At 37.3% G+C, this 18,032-nt stretch overlaps 1 protein-coding gene across 1 annotated transcript in view; it reads left to right on the forward strand.

Moving 5' to 3' along the window:
- SMURF2 (SMAD specific E3 ubiquitin protein ligase 2) overlaps nucleotides 1–17,733 on the forward strand; it is a 40,377-nt gene extending 22,644 nt beyond the window's left edge. Inside the window, exons 8-19 of the mRNA XM_009699190.1 lie at nucleotides 970–1,172; nucleotides 1,346–1,430; nucleotides 4,184–4,342; nucleotides 8,655–8,865; nucleotides 10,394–10,497; nucleotides 12,007–12,121; nucleotides 12,588–12,766; nucleotides 13,243–13,380; nucleotides 13,612–13,732; nucleotides 15,181–15,382; nucleotides 17,248–17,323; nucleotides 17,634–17,733. Coding sequence (XP_009697492.1) covers nucleotides 970–1,172; nucleotides 1,346–1,430; nucleotides 4,184–4,342; nucleotides 8,655–8,865; nucleotides 10,394–10,497; nucleotides 12,007–12,121; nucleotides 12,588–12,766; nucleotides 13,243–13,380; nucleotides 13,612–13,732; nucleotides 15,181–15,382; nucleotides 17,248–17,323; nucleotides 17,634–17,733 — 1,693 coding nt within the window. The remainder of the gene's footprint in view (nucleotides 1–969; nucleotides 1,173–1,345; nucleotides 1,431–4,183; nucleotides 4,343–8,654; nucleotides 8,866–10,393; nucleotides 10,498–12,006; nucleotides 12,122–12,587; nucleotides 12,767–13,242; nucleotides 13,381–13,611; nucleotides 13,733–15,180; nucleotides 15,383–17,247; nucleotides 17,324–17,633) is intronic.
- The last annotated feature ends 299 nt before the right edge of the window (nucleotides 17,734–18,032 follow it).

Here is an 18,032-nt window from a genome sequence, read left to right on the forward strand (position 1 = left end):
TCACCTTTTCTAATAACCGTAGATCTGCGTTGTGAAGCTGTTCCTCAAACTAGTTTTGCTGTTACCTGAATTGTAGACAGTGTCATTGCATATTTTTCAGACTCTTCTGCAAACCATCCGTGCATGCAGACCATCTTTTCCATCCTCAATAAATATTATTCTAGTCTCTGTATGGATATATTTGACATAAAATAATCTATACTGTTAACGCTGCCAGCTCTTGATATATATTTGCAGTTTTCAAGTGAGTGAAAGTACTGAACAACTTTTTAATTTACCTATCTGTATTTTTCCTGGTATGTTAGAATACCTATCCTAAGCTCTAGACACATTTACAGTAGAAAAATAAATGCAAAATACATATTTGTTTCAGGGATTTCCGGCATCCTTATCAATGCCCCTTTAGGCCATTTAAAATCCTTTCGAAAACAGCATTGAGATATGAAACCACATAATTCAATGTTCCTTCTTGCATTTGAGCTCTCAAAAGCAACTTTTATCTTGCTTAGCTCTTTTTCACCATCATCAGCTCATAACCTTCCTTAAAAATTAGAAGGAATAACAAGGTCTGATCACTTCCTCAGCCATATGAAGGCAAGGTGAGAAACTTTGGGCTGTGTGCTGCTTCTTTAAAAACAAAAGAAAGTAATTCTACTCTCAGCACTCTGTTTAAGGTGGGAACTGCTCATGTGAGCGTTTGATGTGATCTTGATCCTGGAGCATTGTATATTAAGTGTCAGGTCAGACCTGAAGATAAGTGAGGAGGTTTACTAACTACTCTGAGATGAACCAGTGAGTGCAGAACAGAAGCTTTCTGCACGTTGTTGAGGTATCTTGCTGAACAAGTCAACTGCTCAGTTCTGCTGTCCACAAAGATTTTTCTGAGAGCCCTTAGATGAAGCTTCCATAAAGTGTGTTGTGTAGCCTCATGTCCAGTCAGCAATGCAATTTTGACATTTTTCCCCACAGGCCAGCATCTGAATATTCTAGTCCAGGCAGACCGCTGAGCTGTTTTGTGGATGAGAACACTCCAATTACAGGAACAAACGGTGCGACCTGCGGGCAGTCATCGGATCCCCGGCTGGCAGAGAGGAGAGTCAGGTCACAGAGGCATAGAAATTACATGAGCAGGACACACTTGCACACTCCTCCTGATTTACCTGAAGGATATGGTATGCAAATGAAAATTTTTAAATTGTAGGTCTCCCAAGAAACTGGGAAAATGGGTTGTGTCTTCTCCTCGTATGTAAGATCTTTTGATTCCTTAGTTTGGGGAAATCAGTCTTTGTGAGTTTTGTATTGCATTTTTTGTTCTTACAGTTATTAATTTATCTCAATTTCACAGAACAAAGGACGACTCAGCAAGGTCAGGTCTATTTTCTGCATACTCAGACTGGTGTTAGTACGTGGCATGATCCAAGAGTACCTAGGTAAGAAACAGTGGAAGTATCCTTAAGGTGTCAAATCAAAATAGTTCAAGTAGTACTCTTCTCAGAGTTTTCTCTGTCTACTATTATATTTCTGACTCTTGGCCCCTAATATATAATCTTAACAAGTCATTCATCACAATAAATTAATCTCTATTCTTCAGTTCTTCAAGTTGTTATTTTAATGCGAAGATGGAAATCAAGAAATAAATTACAGTGATATTTTGAAAACAGATATAGTTAACTGATTCTAGATCTTGCATATGAATTATAGCCAAGTCCAGGTTTTAATACTCTTCAGAATAATGAAACAAAAAGTAGGATCTGAGCACTTCCAAAAATTTAGATTTATCAAGATGCTTCAGTGAAAACTGGGTTGGTTTCAGTTTTTAATTCAGGCTTTGGAAGTTAACAAGATCTGAGAAATTGGCAGTATATATTTATGAAGAACAAACTTTGTGACAAATAGGATAGACAAATGCAATTATTTTTGGTGGAGGAGCAGACAAAGGGGAAAACCTGGAAAATACAATGAATGCCCCTTGTAAGTTTAGACACACTGTTTGTAGTGAACTACAGTCTCATCATTGAATTAGCTTAAATTTACTTGTCTGTGAGAATTACTGTCGTATGTTCAGACTACCAAACGTAATTTATTCAAGGAATGGGAAACTTGGTACGTTTTGAAGAAAATAATTGGAGACACTGGGTCATAAAAAACTTGGAAGCTGAAATGGTGAGCTGTGTTTGAAGTGTCAGGATGTTGTGGTTGGTTTTTTAAAATAGAAGAAAAAAAAAGTTTTTTACATTTGAGTATGGTAGCAAACATCAAAAAATGCACAAGCTTTTTTTTTTTACAGCAGGTTTCCTGTTACAGAACAGAAATTAATATTTATTGTCTTTATAATCCTCTAACACGGATATTTCTAGAGCAATCATATATGCTTTCAAGCATCTCATTAGCATATAAAAGGGGGAGAGGGGCAAATGGGTAGAGAAGCTGAGGGAGACTGACCTGTGATTAAAGTATTCAAACTGCTATTTCTGTTGCGGCTATCTCAACACTTAGGAGAAAATAAATCTGAAGCATCCTTTTAGTTTAGTGTCCTTGTTTACACGATACACAAGTGTACATGATACACAAGTGTACATATTGTACATGATTGTACACGTGATTATTTCTGATGTGTTTGAAAGGAAAGAAGGATAACGGAAATTATTGTCAGCTTCTGATTTTTCTTTAAAAAATCAAGAAATCCTGTTGAAAATGATTGCCTCCTAAAGTCTGTAAAATAGCGTGTGTGGTTTGAAATTGGCAGCCAGTCTTGGCATTTATCAGAACCGTTCAACTTTGTCAGTTGCTGCTGGTGTTCATTCCCATGGAAATGGATATCCCAGGAAGGATGAAGTACCTTATGACCATAACTTCATTGCATTTTTGAATTATTGTTTTGTTTTTATTACTGCTTTCATGTTACAAGATTATACTTTGCCTTGATGCGTTATCTGTAGACTTGAGGGAGCGATACAGCTGGTAGTGGTGCGTTAGGAAGTCAGTGACTTGTGTATTATACAAACCTAGAAACTAGACTTCTCTGAAAAAAATTATATTAAGATCTAATCCTTAAGTTTGTGGTGTAATAGTTTGCATGCAATCTAAGTTAGCACTGCTCTCAGGTGTGGCAGCACAAACTGCATGAGTGTCTCTGAGAACAAAATTTGGCTGTTTGCATGAGGGTAGACTTTATGTCACTTCTAAGGAATATTGTATTTTTATGCTAATATGACACAGTCATTTAGTTAATAAAAGAAAGACCTACAGTTCAGCAGCAGTGTGTATATCGGTAATACCAGCAAAAGTTCAATCCCAGAGCCTTGTATTTCCATTAGTGGCTTCTCAGCCTGTTGAGTCCCTGCAGACAGCGTCTTTTTAGCCATTCTGTCCCTCAGCTCTTTCCTCCCTTTGACTCACATGATACTGGCAGATCTGAAGGCTTACCTCAGACTGTCAAGTGCAGCTCTTTTAAAAGGTGTATCTGAGATGTGATTTATATACATGAAAAATCAGTAAGTGTACATTTTTGGAGACCAGTGTATGTTTTCAGTGAACCTCTGGAATGAATCTACATCTTCCTAATTTTAGCAGGATTTTCTTGAGAGCCGTTAAGCTATCTCTGAATTGCTCAGTGCAAAGCTGAGTCATTGTTCATATAATATTTTATTTGAAATATTTTGTTAGAGAGATGTTTGCTTCCCACTAGCACTTGGGGTTTTGGGGCAAAACTGCCTTTGCCATTCACACATATCCCATGCGTAATTCTTCATGGAAAGTATAACTCTTCAGAAATATAGTTTTGTTTTGTAGGAGTTTTTAAAGTGTGATTCAGAGTTCCTTACATGAGTAATGTTGTTTTAAAAATGTTTTCTGTCAGAATTGGTATAGAGCTGCAATTCCTTTTTGGCAAATATGGCAATGGTCTTTGTTTTAAGCCTGTATTAATTTAACATCTGAAGTTAGTTTGTAAAAATGAAGGTTATTTGATAAGAATTTTTTTCCCCACGGCATGTGTTCTGGGGCGTGTGTTTTTTTTCTTTGGTGGGCTTGCACGTTGGGAGTGGAGATTCCAGCTGAACAGATTGAGTTTCTGAAACAATACATTTTCTCAGACTTCATGGAATTGTTCTGTTACATTTACGCTTGTTTGGCTCGGAGGCCAAATGCTGAGGTATTTTTAATTTTATATTTGTTTTCACAGGGATCTTAGCAACATCAATTGTGAAGAGCTTGGTCCACTGCCTCCTGGATGGGAGATCCGAAATACAGCAACAGGCAGAGTTTATTTTGTTGACCATAACAACAGGACAACGCAGTTTACAGATCCACGGCTATCTGCTAACTTGCATTTAGTCTTAAAGTAAGTCTAAAGTCTCTGGCATATGTTGAGTGTAATAGAGGAAAGAAAGTGACTCTTGAGGGGTGCTATATTTTATATCAAGATGTATTCAGCCATTCAGTAGTACTTAAAATATAGTAGCAGTATTCTTTAACACACTACCAACTTACTCTGTTACATAGCAAAGAGGAGAGGTTTGATTGTTCTTGGGGAAAAAAAATAATTCTAGCAGCATTTAGGCAAGAATGTGGCTATTGTGATGCCGGGAGTGAGTTGGGGGCAGCAGGGGCGGAAGCTAGTGCTGTCTGGTGGAAAAGATTGGCCCATAGAATTTTTTCTAACAGCAAGAGAAACACTTTCTTTCCTTTTCTTTATACTTCATACTCCTTTCAGTTATGGAGAACTCGTTTTAAAATACGATGTTGCATTCAATAGCCAGTGGTATGAAATACTGATGAGTTAGGCAAGGGTGCACGTGTGTCCAACTATTCTGCTGGAATAGAGGAGAAATAATTCAGCTCATATCTTCAGTTTTAGAGTAAGACTAGTTGAGATGTTCTCAAAATAAGACCCCAATAATTTAACTCGGATTTTTTACAGAAAGTATAAAATAGGAACTGTTTGGGTTTTTTCTGCCTTAGTGTTTTGATATCACATTTTCATATTGCACTTTTAAAAAGAGAAGGGGAAACTCAAAAGAATTCTAGCTCTTGTTTTTATTCCCTGGGCACTCATTTCACACTGGGGCATTTTCTACTAAAACTGGAAACCAAAAAGAAAACAAGCATGCGCGCGTGCTTTTTTTTTTTTTTTTTTTGCGTAGACACAGCTATCACTTTGCCCAAACTATTTGGGAGTTTGACTCTATTGTTTCTCCAACTAACACCTTTTAATACTCTTGGGAAACACCTGTCAAGTATTGAGTAGGTGTTAAGTGGAAGAAACAATGAATAGTTGGTTAGAGAGAAAGCCATGCAGCCCTGGGCAAGGAATAAGTAGGAAGAATAGTCATTTTAAGGAAGTGAATCATTGGGAAGAAAGACTGAAGGAAAGAAGAATGGGAACAAGCACTGAAAAGACAAAACCGAGGAATGGAAAGTAATATCCAGGAGGTCTACATGTCTTTTGTGTAATACATAAAAGCTGGCTAGCTTTCCTCTGCCTAATATGCATTTGAACTTAACACCCCCAGGAGGGAGAAGATCTAAATATTGACAAATACGTATTTTGTTAGAGAAATCATTGTTATATACATGTATATTACAGAACTTTAGTGAGCTTCCATCATCCAGGCACTTTTGGTTCTTTTTTTTTTTAATTTAAAGCAAAGCAAACACTACTAAATTTAGCTGAATTTAGATTGGTAGTTTCAAATGAACATGATCTTGAAAAAAAACCCAACTTACCAGTGGAGGAGGATGTTCATGTTTGAAACACAGAAAAGTTCATTAAATTAATTCAGATTTAGAGATTTTTTTTTTACCCGAAGAAAAACTTCAGACCCTCTTAGCTACAACAGTGCAATTCTTAAACTGTAGAAAATTCAGTTAACTGGACTGTATTTGAAAAACTGTCTTTCACATGTAGGTTCATTTTTAAATGGCAGTAGGGTCATACTGACTAGTTCTACATGTGTTGTGGAGGACAAATACAGAGCTAGCTTTGTTATCTGGAAAATCCGGTTTGACTTTCAAGTTCCAGAATCACAGAACCATTTTGCATTTCTTTAAACTTAAAGTACTACTACAGTGTGCTTAAGTTTTTCATTTGTACATCTGTCTTTCATTAGGAAAGGATTTCAGAAATTCAACCAACAGTGTCATCAGCAAAGTCTGCTGCCTGATAAATCTTTTCTGGTGTTTATTCTTTTAATGCACCAAACAGGATATGTGAAAGCTTCCCCCGCCCGCCCTTTAAGCCCACCTCCTTATTTGTTCTTTAAAAAAAAAATAGGGAAAAAAAAAAAGTAGTTTGTCTTAGGTCTGTCCTTTTGTAAATTATCTGAGAAATAAGTTTAGTATTTGGGTGGGATGGGTGTGATAGTGTTTTGGTTCAAAGGCATAGTAAAAAGTTTACTCTCTGGGATACTGACTTTTCTATCAAGCTGAGTAAAGCAGTTTGTTCTTCCAGTGATGGCATTATAAGTTACGGAAATAATCAAAACTTGTGCCCCAGTTTTGTTTTAAAATATTGGTCAAGAGTCTTTGATAGATTTTGATAGTTATGGCACCTGAAAAGTACTTAGCTAAATCCTTAAAGCACTGTACAGAATCAAGCATAGTCATTCAGCTGTGAAAACAAACAAAGAAATTAGATTTGATTACTTTAAGCACTGCAGATTGTTTAGCTAATACGGTGCTAATTATTTTTAGTCTAATACGGAGGATGGCATTTTATTTTTCTCTTCCTAGTACTGCCCTATTTGAGATTGGTTTAATTTGATGCATATATATTAAATTCATGCTCGTTTCAGAGACTGCATTTTCTTTAAGACTGACATTGACTAGCTTTGTGTTCAGGGGACCGTGTCTTTTTTACTCTTAAAGGTAGTATGAAGGTATGCTCACTTTAGTATATAAATATGACCTCTGTAGGCATATACAAGGAGTATTTTCACATGCTCATCCTTAGGGAATTAGAAAGTTCAGAAGATAGATCAATGATTTTGCTTTAATTTGTGTATCAAGTAAATACAGTTTAAATGAGATTCATATTTAGAACTAATCACAAGTGAAAAGAAATTACCATGCACATAGCACAAATGACATAGAGCCATATTTTGGAACCACATTGAGTGTGCGTCTCTGAATTATTGTAATGACTTGGTTTCTCAGAAACGACTTAAAATAACTGTAGTTTATTGTAAGACCAATGTGATCAGCTTGCAAATGAAGCTAAGGTAGCCTTATTTAAAAAAATAACAGAAGCAAATAACAAAACACTGTGAAACTAACAGCATCAATTAAGCTAAATTCTGAAGTTCTGCATCCTAGGACATAGTAACAAAGTAAGATTTCTGTGCGTTATTCCTTCCTTAGAGTCCAGGAGTAGAGAGATATTAATATTAAGCTTTGAGTTATTGCTGAAGTGATCTACAGTGTGTGCTCTTGCAGCGGTTTCTAAATGTTAGGCTTGTAAGACTACTGATAGAGATTTCCTGATCACCTGGTGTTAGTTTTCCTTGAGGGTAGTTTGTGCAAAATTGCTTTAAATAGAAGGTTTGCAAATAACAGAATAGCTGTTCAGAACCACAAGGCAAATGGGAACACCCCCACCCTGTTTTAAGTGCCAATTCTGAATGTTCCTGTGGTGAAAACCTGCTGGAGGTGAATTTTGGTTGGCCAGGAGAGCTTTCTAGTAGCCCTTGTTTCAAAATGACCAATAGGCTGAAGTTTTAAAATATATTAAAACTGTTTGGTTCCATCTAATATTTTTTGGTCTTTGATGTTGAAAAAACCAATTTATTAACATTCCACTGGAAAACATTCTGAATTGTAGCATTTCTTACTTATCCAGTAAATTTAGAATATTCTTATGTGTTCCACACAGATATATTCTTCTCATAGTTTAGGTAAAATACAGCTTTTATCCTGTGGTGTTTGGAAATGCCATACAAAAAAGCTATAAAAATACTCACTCACTGTGTACAAGAAACGACACAAGAGAGGACATCTCTGCAACACGATTACTTTTCCTAGTAAGAAGGTAGATTTACAAAATCTCTTAGAATTGCTAGTAAAAATACTTGTTTATCTGCGCCAATTAGTTACATGTGAACTCCCACATTCCTGTGGTCCAGACTAGGCCAGGTACAAGGGACAAGGTCCTTGCCAAGCTGCCAGTACAAACATCTTTTTGTAAGCTTACTCTTTTTCAGACAAGCCATTTAAAACAGACTATGGTATTGACTGTAGATTAGAGGCATAGTGTTTGGCAGATCCCTGAATTTTAAAATGGAGGAAGGCAAAACACGCAAAGGAAATATGGAAATGGTATCTGAGAAATTCAGTGTCGGCAGCTTAGTAGTAAAATTGTATGGATAATATCTTACTATATAGTGCTGTAACCTTTTACATACTTTGTAGAGTAGTACTAATAGAAATAACAAACCCTAAAAACAACTGGTAGTTGCCAAGAAAGACAGCAGCATATGTCTTTAGTCAGGATAAAATCTCCCTGAATTTATTTTTTACTGGACCTGGACATTTTTAGTGTGATCACAGTAATAATCATAGTAAATTGAAAGTTACGACGACTTAACCTTTAAGAAACATCTGAAGAAGATAGGGGACATATGACTTGAATATCTGCAAACAGCTGTGTTTGTTTCTAGCCGCCAGAATCAACTTAAAGATCAGCAACACCAGCAGCAGCAGCAGGTAGTGTCCCTGTGTCAGCTTCCAGATGAGGCAGAGTGTCTGACTGTGCCAAGGTACAAGCGAGACCTAGTGCAGAAACTCAAGATCCTGAGGCAAGAGCTGTCACAGCAGCAACCTCAAGCTGGCCATTGTCGTATTGAGGTCTCCAGGGAAGAGATTTTTGAGGTAATTTGAGAATGTGACCCATTTCTTAACATTGAGGGAAGGGGAGGAGGGTTTTTCGTAACTGTCTAAAGAAGTCATTCAGTTAGATGAAATCTTGAAGTCTGGGCTTAAAGCTGGAATTTTACCAGTGGCGAATGGGAAGAGGAAGGATTTCAAGGGGATGTAAAGAACAGTTGTGTACTTAAAGTAGATGTATTTACCCTGTAGAGAACAAGAAAAACTAGGGAAGCTCTCCCTGTGGCTGGAGACGTACAGACTGTGTCAGGGACTGAGGAAAGAGTCTAACCACTTCATGTATTTGAAGAAACTGTTTCACTTCTTCCTTGAATATAAGAACACTAATGTCTGTTACAGAGGAAATGTTACAAATTGAAAACAAAAAAATTATTAGTTATCTTTGATCTATTGTAACTTAAGTAAAATTACTATTGAATAGCATTCATAATTTGGAGTTTGGATTACTTAGCATGTATCCCAATTCTGGTTGGTTCCCTCCTCCCCAAATCAGACCAATTTAATGAATTGTCTAGGCTTCTGAATGACCAGAGGTGCCCACAGCAGGATATCTGCAGTTTATTTTGTGACATTATTCAGCAGAATAATTGTGCTGAACTGATTAAACACAGTTATAATTGATTGGCTTTTTCTGGAGAACTATCTGTTGTCTTGAGAACTTTTGTCACCCATCCCGCCCATCTCTGTTGCATTTTAACCCCACTCACAAACTTGAGAACCCCACTGTGTTGTCATAGTTTTTCCCAGCCAAGAAAGGCTTGTGTTGGTCTTCCCTTTGGAGACAGTCAAATCAGTTCATAATCAACTGAAAAAGAAAGGGAAGAAAGGCTGCTGTACAGCAGTGAAAATTATTCTGTTCTTGTTCTGAAAACTAAGTTGAGTAAGTTGGGTCCCAGGCACACCTACCTCTTCTGTTCTGCAAAGCCAAAGATTGGGGCACCAATACTGTACGTAAATAAAAACTTGACTTTTTAAAATTCCTTTTTAAAAAACAGCATTTGATTTGCCTCTTTCAGCTTTCTTTTTGTGTTTTCTTGATAGAAGAATAATTCTGTAGATTTACTGGGATAGCATTGATGCTTCTGTTCTTAAGATGTTTCTCGAAGGTTTGCACATGTGTTATACCCAGAGTAGAAGCTCCACTGTTGGCTTTTCAGACTGCAAAAATTGTGAGCCTTTATGCAAAACAAAAATAGTTTACTGACACAGATTTTAATTTTTTAGAAGTTATGTGAGAATGAGAGAATGTTCTGATCACTGTAAACCTCTGGAAATTTAACAGAAGGTGGTGGTTCTCACATATCTGTTTTCTTCAAATGTGATAACGCTTGTCAAATAAAACTAAGTAACAGTCTGTGATTTGAGAAACTGGTTAGTATCTAGGAAAATAGTATCCCCTTTAATAATATCCCCTTAGAACTCGGAGTCCAAGACTCCCTTAATTTCTAATAAACAGTAGTAGCTTCTTGTCTGTAAACAGCAGTTGATAAAAGGAAGTATTGTGTGTTTACAGGAATCCTACAGGCAAGTCATGAAGATGAGGCCAAAAGACCTGTGGAAACGATTAATGATAAAATTTCGCGGGGAGGAAGGCCTTGATTATGGAGGTGTTGCCAGGTAAACAGTCGGTTCTGTGTCTCTTTCCCCCACACCCCAACCCCACCAACTACACCTGTGCTTTAAATCCTAAACCAGCTGTGTATCAGCCCTGTTTCTTTTTAAATTCTCATTTATCTTTATTTCTGTAACAGATTGTATGTCAGAAGAATATATATTTTCAGATAGTCTTTTAAAGGGAAAACTGCATCAAAAAATAACGTTTAGTGGAAATAAATCAAAATACATGTAACAGATCACATCAGACTTCTATTATATATGTGAGACACGCTTTTGGTATCTATTGAAATTAGCGTATTTTTCTTTGGTTAGTAAAGCTTGGGTATCTGAGAATTTATACCACTAAATACTTGGCTTTGTGGCAGAACTTTGATCAAAAAATATGCTTTATTGCAAATTGTCACTACTGTTTGAAGCAAAGTGTTAAAAAGTAGCAGTTACTAGGCAACTTAAGTCTGTCAATACTCTGAGGTTATTTTTTCACTTGCTTATAAAAAGTGACATTTATTGATTGTATGAAGATATTCTTCATGGTTTAAAACAGTGTTAGGAATTGTATTGGCCAATTGCACAGATGCTGGTTTGCTTCACTGAAAATATTCCTCAGCTCTGGCTTGTGGATCTGCTGTCTCTAAATGAGTGTTGACTCATTTAGGAGTATTCATTGTTTGCATTGCATTGCATTTTTTTACCATGAGTATTCGTTTCCAAGTACAGACAATGCTCCCAAACATCCCATCTTCTGCATCTGTAGTTGGTGTATGGGAAGTAACCTCTGGGACCTAGGCTGTTACGTTGTGTCTATCTTCACGAGTTTTCAAATGGCGAGTAGGGTTTTGACTTCTTCCGTTCCTAAATATTTTAACACGCTAAGTAGCCATAACTAGTAAAACAGTCTTGTTGAATCAATTACTATTAATTGTTTGACAATAATAATAGTGTTTAAAATAAAGAAGTTAGAGATGCTATTGTGCACTATTTTCCTAAGTATTTGCTAGTATTTTTTGGCATGGGTTTTGTTTCTAGCCTGTATGCCATGGAGCCTTTGCCGTTTTCCATATATGAATACTGGAGACCAAGCTAGAAAGCATTATAGTTTTCCCAATTCTCAGACCATCATTTTCTTATTTGTGAACATGTAGTTAAAACTTTAACTAAAGATACCAATTTTGTTTGACTCTAACATCTCTAGTGTAGTCAATAGAATACGTAGTGTCTTGTCTTAGTGTGTAATGGATGAAAGAGAATCATAGTGAGAAACTGTCTTGGAAATAAGTAACCTGGAGAAGAATCTTGGAAAGCTGGGAAATACATCAGCTGTCAGGTGCTGTGCAGTTACTGACCCAGTAAAAATAATTCTGATTTCCACCTTATCTATGCATGTTCAGAGGTAACTTCCTTCACATTTATGTTTAACAGTAAGTTTTAAAAAATCATGCTATTTTGAAAAGATTCTCTGTAGGAATGCATTTGTCTAAAGTACACAATAAATTGTTTTATTTTCTTCAGGGAGTGGCTCTACCTGTTGTCACATGAAATGTTGAATCCATATTATGGTCTCTTCCAATATTCTCGAGATGATATCTATACACTGCAAATCAACCCAGACTCTGCAGTCAACCCGGTATGACTGGTAACATGAGTTCTGTAAATGATCATTTAGTGACTAGAAATTAAATACATCTGGAGAGTGTTCTAGACTTAGGAACCTAATTCTCACATTAGTATTGCTAGAGACTGAATTTGTGCAATAATATGATAATTTCTTTTTTAGTACTGATCAAAGAAACTTCTCAAATGTGTTCTTAATTTTCTGTAAGATGTCGATTTATGTTTCCTTTGGGAGAAATTAAGTTTATTTTGATTCTTAGTAGTAAGACTTCTGGACTAGAAGCAATATACTCAATGTGCTGTGTATAAAAACAAAACAAAAAACTCTGGATATGTTTTGGGGGGTTGTTTTGGTGGTTTTTGTTCTGGTTTGTTTGGGTTTTTTCTTTTCTTTGTTTTGAAATTTTATTTCATATTCAGCAGATATAACCTGGAGGTCTTATTTAGCTGAATGGCTTAGTCTCTTCTTTCTATTCTAGGAACACTTATCATATTTCCATTTTGTTGGCCGGATAATGGGGATGGCTGTGTTTCACGGACACTATATTGATGGGGGCTTCACGTTGCCTTTCTATAAGCAGTTACTAGGGAAGCCAATTACTTTGGATGATATGGAATTGGTTGACCCTGATCTCCATAACAGCTTAGTCTGGATACTGTATGTACTGTGTATTATATCTTGACAGTGTTAGAATTCTGTCTCGGCTAACATCTGTGATAATATTCCTAAATCCATTTGAAAAGAAATTAAGTGTATTTTGATCTTCTGTTCAGGGAGACTTAAGAAACATCTTTCTTGCACAATTCAGCTCCTTTAAGGCTTAACGTGCTCAAGGTATTCAAATTTGGGAGGGCGGAGGGGAGATAAATGATTACTGAGCTGTAAAGTGCTCAGTTCATAAATCTTAATTTATTTATTTAGCCTATTAGTAATGTGTTATTAAAATATAACATTAAAACTTTGGTAATGGTTTTAAAATATAAACATAGTAAAAATGTACGTTCACATTTTGCTTCCAAGCAGTAATTTGAAATGCTATTGAAAAACCAAATTGTGATGTCTGTCAGATATATTATGGCTGTAATATAGTTGCAGAATATGTTTTCACTGAATCGCTTATTTCTTTCCACCAGTGAGAATGATATCACAGGAGTCTTGGACCATACATTTTGTGTGGAACACAATGCATACGGGGAAATTATTCAACATGAACTGAAACCAAATGGCAAAAGCATCCCCGTGACAGAAGAAAACAAAAAGGAATATGTCAGGTACATCAGTATCTGTTCCAAAGTTTTTTGTATTTTCTGTGGTGCAGAGGAACTTTTACTTATTTGAAGTAATTGACGGTGTTACGTTGTTGGCTTTTTTTTGAAGTTGTAGTGCAGTGGTGGTGGTGTGTGTATTCCTGTCAGTAAGGCCTTTTTTTTTTGGCTGGATAAATTGCAGGTTTATTGTATTTGAATACATCTTTCACAAAACCAATTTGCACTTGCTTGCAGACTTTATGTAAACTGGCGATTTTTACGAGGAATTGAAGCTCAGTTTCTGGCTCTACAGAAGGGATTTAATGAAGTAATCCCACAACATCTGCTGAAGACATTTGATGAGAAAGAGTTAGAGGTCAGTCCACTAATGTTACGTTATGTCATCAAGTGTAACAATAAAAGCCTGAGGCATTCTTCTGAGACTGAGTAACGTGCAAAGTTGTATCCCCAGTGCTTCAGGGGTTTGCAGGTGCGCTAGCACATGAAATACAGTTAGCATAAGAGGTTACCAGGTCAGGCAGTCACTGAGACTGCGTATACCTTCCCACTGAGAGCTATGAGAGTGTTTCTCAAGGCGACATTTCATAACGACTGCAGAAGTGGTAGAAGAGGAGACCCTCTCCTGTACCTGAAAACCCAGCTGAACCTGCTGAGAAGTATCTGCAGTGATCTCAGACTGTTTCGGAGAGCGCTACTCCGGCAGAGGTGGTGGTGCATATTTCTCACGGTCTAGTTTCACAATATTAAATTCAGTGCTGCCAGGAAAATAGTCTGTCACTCCCTTCCACCTCCCACCATTTGCTCCCAGCCCTTCCAGAGCACTGCACTGACTTTGGTGTCAGGCAGCTATGTGGTTTTGCAGAGCTGAGTTATGCCAGACTAAATTGGCCCTGTAAATACAGTGTAAAGAAAGGTGCAGTCTGGTGCTGTCACCGACAAATGTGGTACAGAACATCAAGATCAGCATCCAAACAATATCCTCTCAAGGCAAATCCCATAGATCCCGAGCTAGTTTTAAAACTGAAATCTAATATACAGTCTGTTAGCTGTGGAGCTGACGTTTTTGCCACATAAAATGGCACAAGGTAAATTATTCATGCTTTCTTCTGTTCACTGTACTAGAATGTCAGTGATAACTGTTGTTTTATCCTGAATATTCTCATTCAGCAACACTAAGCCAGACATACTGTTAACCCAGAATCATTTTGCAGATGCACAGTAAGAAAGGGGAAGGTCCAATGTTCTTAGTCACAAGAAAATGTCTTCATAATCATATCCCTATAGAGCTTACACTGATTCATTGTGGATCTCCATTTTAGAAGCACTGAAAGCCCTTTGTCAGGAAAGAAGTCTGTTTTGTATTACCGGTATGGTATGACAAGAACAAGATTACTTTTGGGGAGTCTGGAGTTGGACCAGCCAAAGTACACCCTTAGCTATGCTCCAGAAAAACTGAGTTCAAATGTGAATTAGGCATGCACTTTCACACATGGGTGGAGTCTGTGCTTCTGTTATTTAATTGACAGGTCAAGACACTTTTGTGTAAGCTTATGAAATGGTTGATTTCTTCTTTTAAATTTGAATTGAGGCCATTTGAAAAATGGATTGTGTACAAAGGTAAGATTAAAAAAAAAAGGCAGAGTTATATTTCTGCATTGCTTAAGATTAGTGAGAGGTTATAATTTGCCTTTTGGTATAAAATCTGTCGATTTTTCAAAATCAGTTATTCATTATTTGGCTAGCTCCAAACCCCTTCTTACATTGATCAGTGATTAAATATTTAATTATATTTTAAATTTACAGCTCATCATTTGTGGACTGGGAAAAATTGATGTTAATGACTGGAAGGCAAATACAAGGTTAAAACACTGTACCCCAGACAGCAACATCGTGAAATGGTTCTGGAAAGCTGTGGAGTTTTTTGATGAAGAGAGGAGAGCGCGACTTCTCCAGTTTGTGACTGGCTCATCCCGAGTGCCTCTGCAGGGCTTCAAGGCATTACAAGGTAACGAGGTTTCTCCAGAAGTAACTGCAAATGCCTGTACTTGGAGGAAGCAATAGGACACATCACAGAAACATTAGCTGACAATGAGGCCGGTTGGCGATTTTGTGACTTTAAGAGCGATTCTTAATGGTCTGATGAATAACAATCACAAATAGTCTTTTTGGTGGGTTTGTTTACTACCTTGTTATTCAGCTGTAAATGGCGCTTTTGTTTCAATTATGCACTTCCTTCTCTGGCAAGAAGTTCTGATCAGCGGAGATCTTAGTGGGGTTCTCCTTATGTTTTTTCTAGAAGCGTGTTATTTAATTTCTTTTACAAGCCCTCATCACCTGTACAGCTCTGGGAGCAGAAAACACCAACATGCAGTGTTCTTGCCCTTCTGACAGCAGAGGCACTTCGTAGTGCTGACTGCTTTCATTGTAAGAGTGACATAATCGCAGGCACAGCCCAGGCCTCGGAAAGGATCACCTTAGTTACCAGCCTGTCTTCTGAACTTCTGTCGAAGCTCTGGGTCTCTGTTGTAGCAGCTCTGGCTGCAGCCCATGCTGCTCTCTTAACACAATGGTTACCCTATTTTACCCTCCCGCAAGATGAGAGAAAACTGCCCGGGGGAAACATCAATCATAAACCATTTTAACAGGTAGAAGATTCCATCAGAACACAAATACCATGGTAACAGCTTCCACGGACAAAAGCCAGTTGCTCTAGAAATCTGTTTCTTCTTCATTTACCCTTCATTATCAGATACAAGTACTCATTTTCTTTTTCCTCTGTCCTGAGCTCCAAAACGTTCAGGAGCTCGAGAAGCTCAGGAATATTGAGATTTTTAAAACCCTAGTTACTTTAAGTGATAAGTGTTTGAATAACATTGCAGAGGGTGGAGGGGCTTGTGGCAAACTGTAACTGTTAACCCCATGAGCATAGTTACAAGTAATATTAACCCTATGATTGATGTGCATGCTGTTACTGTAGTGGGGTGAGCTATTTGGAGAATGGTCATGGAAGTAATAACTAGTTTAACATCATCTGCACTGCAAGTTTTAGTATGATTATACTAGTAAACCAAATATTTTTGTGAGCAAATGAAGCCTGCTTTCCTACAGATTTAAACATGAAGGTTGTCAGGTTTTAGACAGAGTTGCACGAACACAGCACAACAGGCTCACATTCTTATTAACAGCAAAGAGTCCCCGTGAGAAGGACTGACCTTGTGGGTTATATTCCTTACTGTCTGCCTACTCAGGCAAGAATTCCAGTTCTGCTAAGGTTAGGGTGTTTGTAACCTCTTCTGTCCTTTGTGAAATCTTCAGTGTATACCAAGTCTAAGAGAGTGCTGTGCTGCAGTCTTCTTTCTTTAGCAGAGAGATTAAGGGGATCTCTATATAGTCAGATAAATTAAACAAAATTATAAGAAGTTGGTATTGTGACTTCTTTATTGAATTTGATTGGAATTGGCCACTACTCAGGACCTGTTATGAAATGAGGACGGATACAGCTGCCTAAGTTTCATTCTCTAGGAAGGGTGAGAGAAGTTAAATTAAAAACTGTTAGCGTTATATAGTGCACTGTGTAAAACAGGTATTTTATATTCTCCTTTATCAGTGCTTTGTTCTTGTTTATCTCTCAGTGGTTTAAATAACTGCATGATTATCGTGGGTGGGTGGAGGGGAGGAATCTGTCTGATAGGCAGTGTGAGTTTTGTTTAAGTTTGGGTTTTTTTCCCCTGCCTGTTTATGATTTCAATTTTGTTTTGTGCATAGCTTCTCTTTTTTTTGTGGTTTTAGTTACTTTTTTGTTGCAGTGCAACAAAGGAATTTCCTATTGTTGCAATACTGTAGTAGTAGAGATCTTTTCTGGATTTTCAGGTGCTGCAGGCCCACGACTATTTACAATACACCAGATTGATGCCAGCACTAATAATTTGCCGAAAGCTCATACCTGGTAAGACTTTTTCAGGTGTCTGTTGTGATATATAGATTAAGACCAATTTGCTGTCTCTGTATTTTGAGCTTTTGAGCAGTGTGGTGTGTTTTTTGTTTGTTTTTTTTTTTCCCTTGCCCTCCTTTTCTGACATCATAAATGCTATCCATTAGAGAGTAGTAAAGGTGTGAAAACTGTTGCTTGGTTGCTTCTGTTGGCCTTATGAAGTATTGCTTTGTCATTGTTTCAAGTATGTTAAATGAAGTGTAACAGTTGCTAGCTGATGTGTGAAGTTCCAGATAGCTGAAACTTTTCTGCCTTCTCTCCACAGCTTTAACCGAATAGACATTCCTCCTTACGAAAGCTATGACAAGCTATACGAGAAGCTGCTAACTGCCATTGAAGAAACATGCGGGTTTGCTGTGGAATGACCCTTCACAGGCTTACCTGAGACTCTATTTATACTCCTGTCAGCCAGAAAGCCCTTCCCTCAGCCAAGACTCAAGAAATGCTTGAAATACAGGAAACTTTCCCTTTTCTACACTAGGACACTGGGAGGGAAAGGACAACTTTGGAATTTTTTTTATTTGGGTTTTTTTTATTATTTTCAAGAAAATAGGTTCTGTGGTTCCTGCCACAGGATCATTCAGCTGCTATTAAAAACTAATATCTTGAACATACAGAATGCTGACTTTTCCTACATTTCAACAGTTAAGCAGTATTCTATACT

The sequence above is a fragment of the Cariama cristata genome, unplaced genomic scaffold, assembly GCF_000690535.1.
Source record: "Cariama cristata isolate BGI_N322 unplaced genomic scaffold, ASM69053v1 scaffold25084, whole genome shotgun sequence".
In the NCBI taxonomy this organism is placed as follows: domain Eukaryota; kingdom Metazoa; phylum Chordata; class Aves; order Cariamiformes; family Cariamidae; genus Cariama; species Cariama cristata.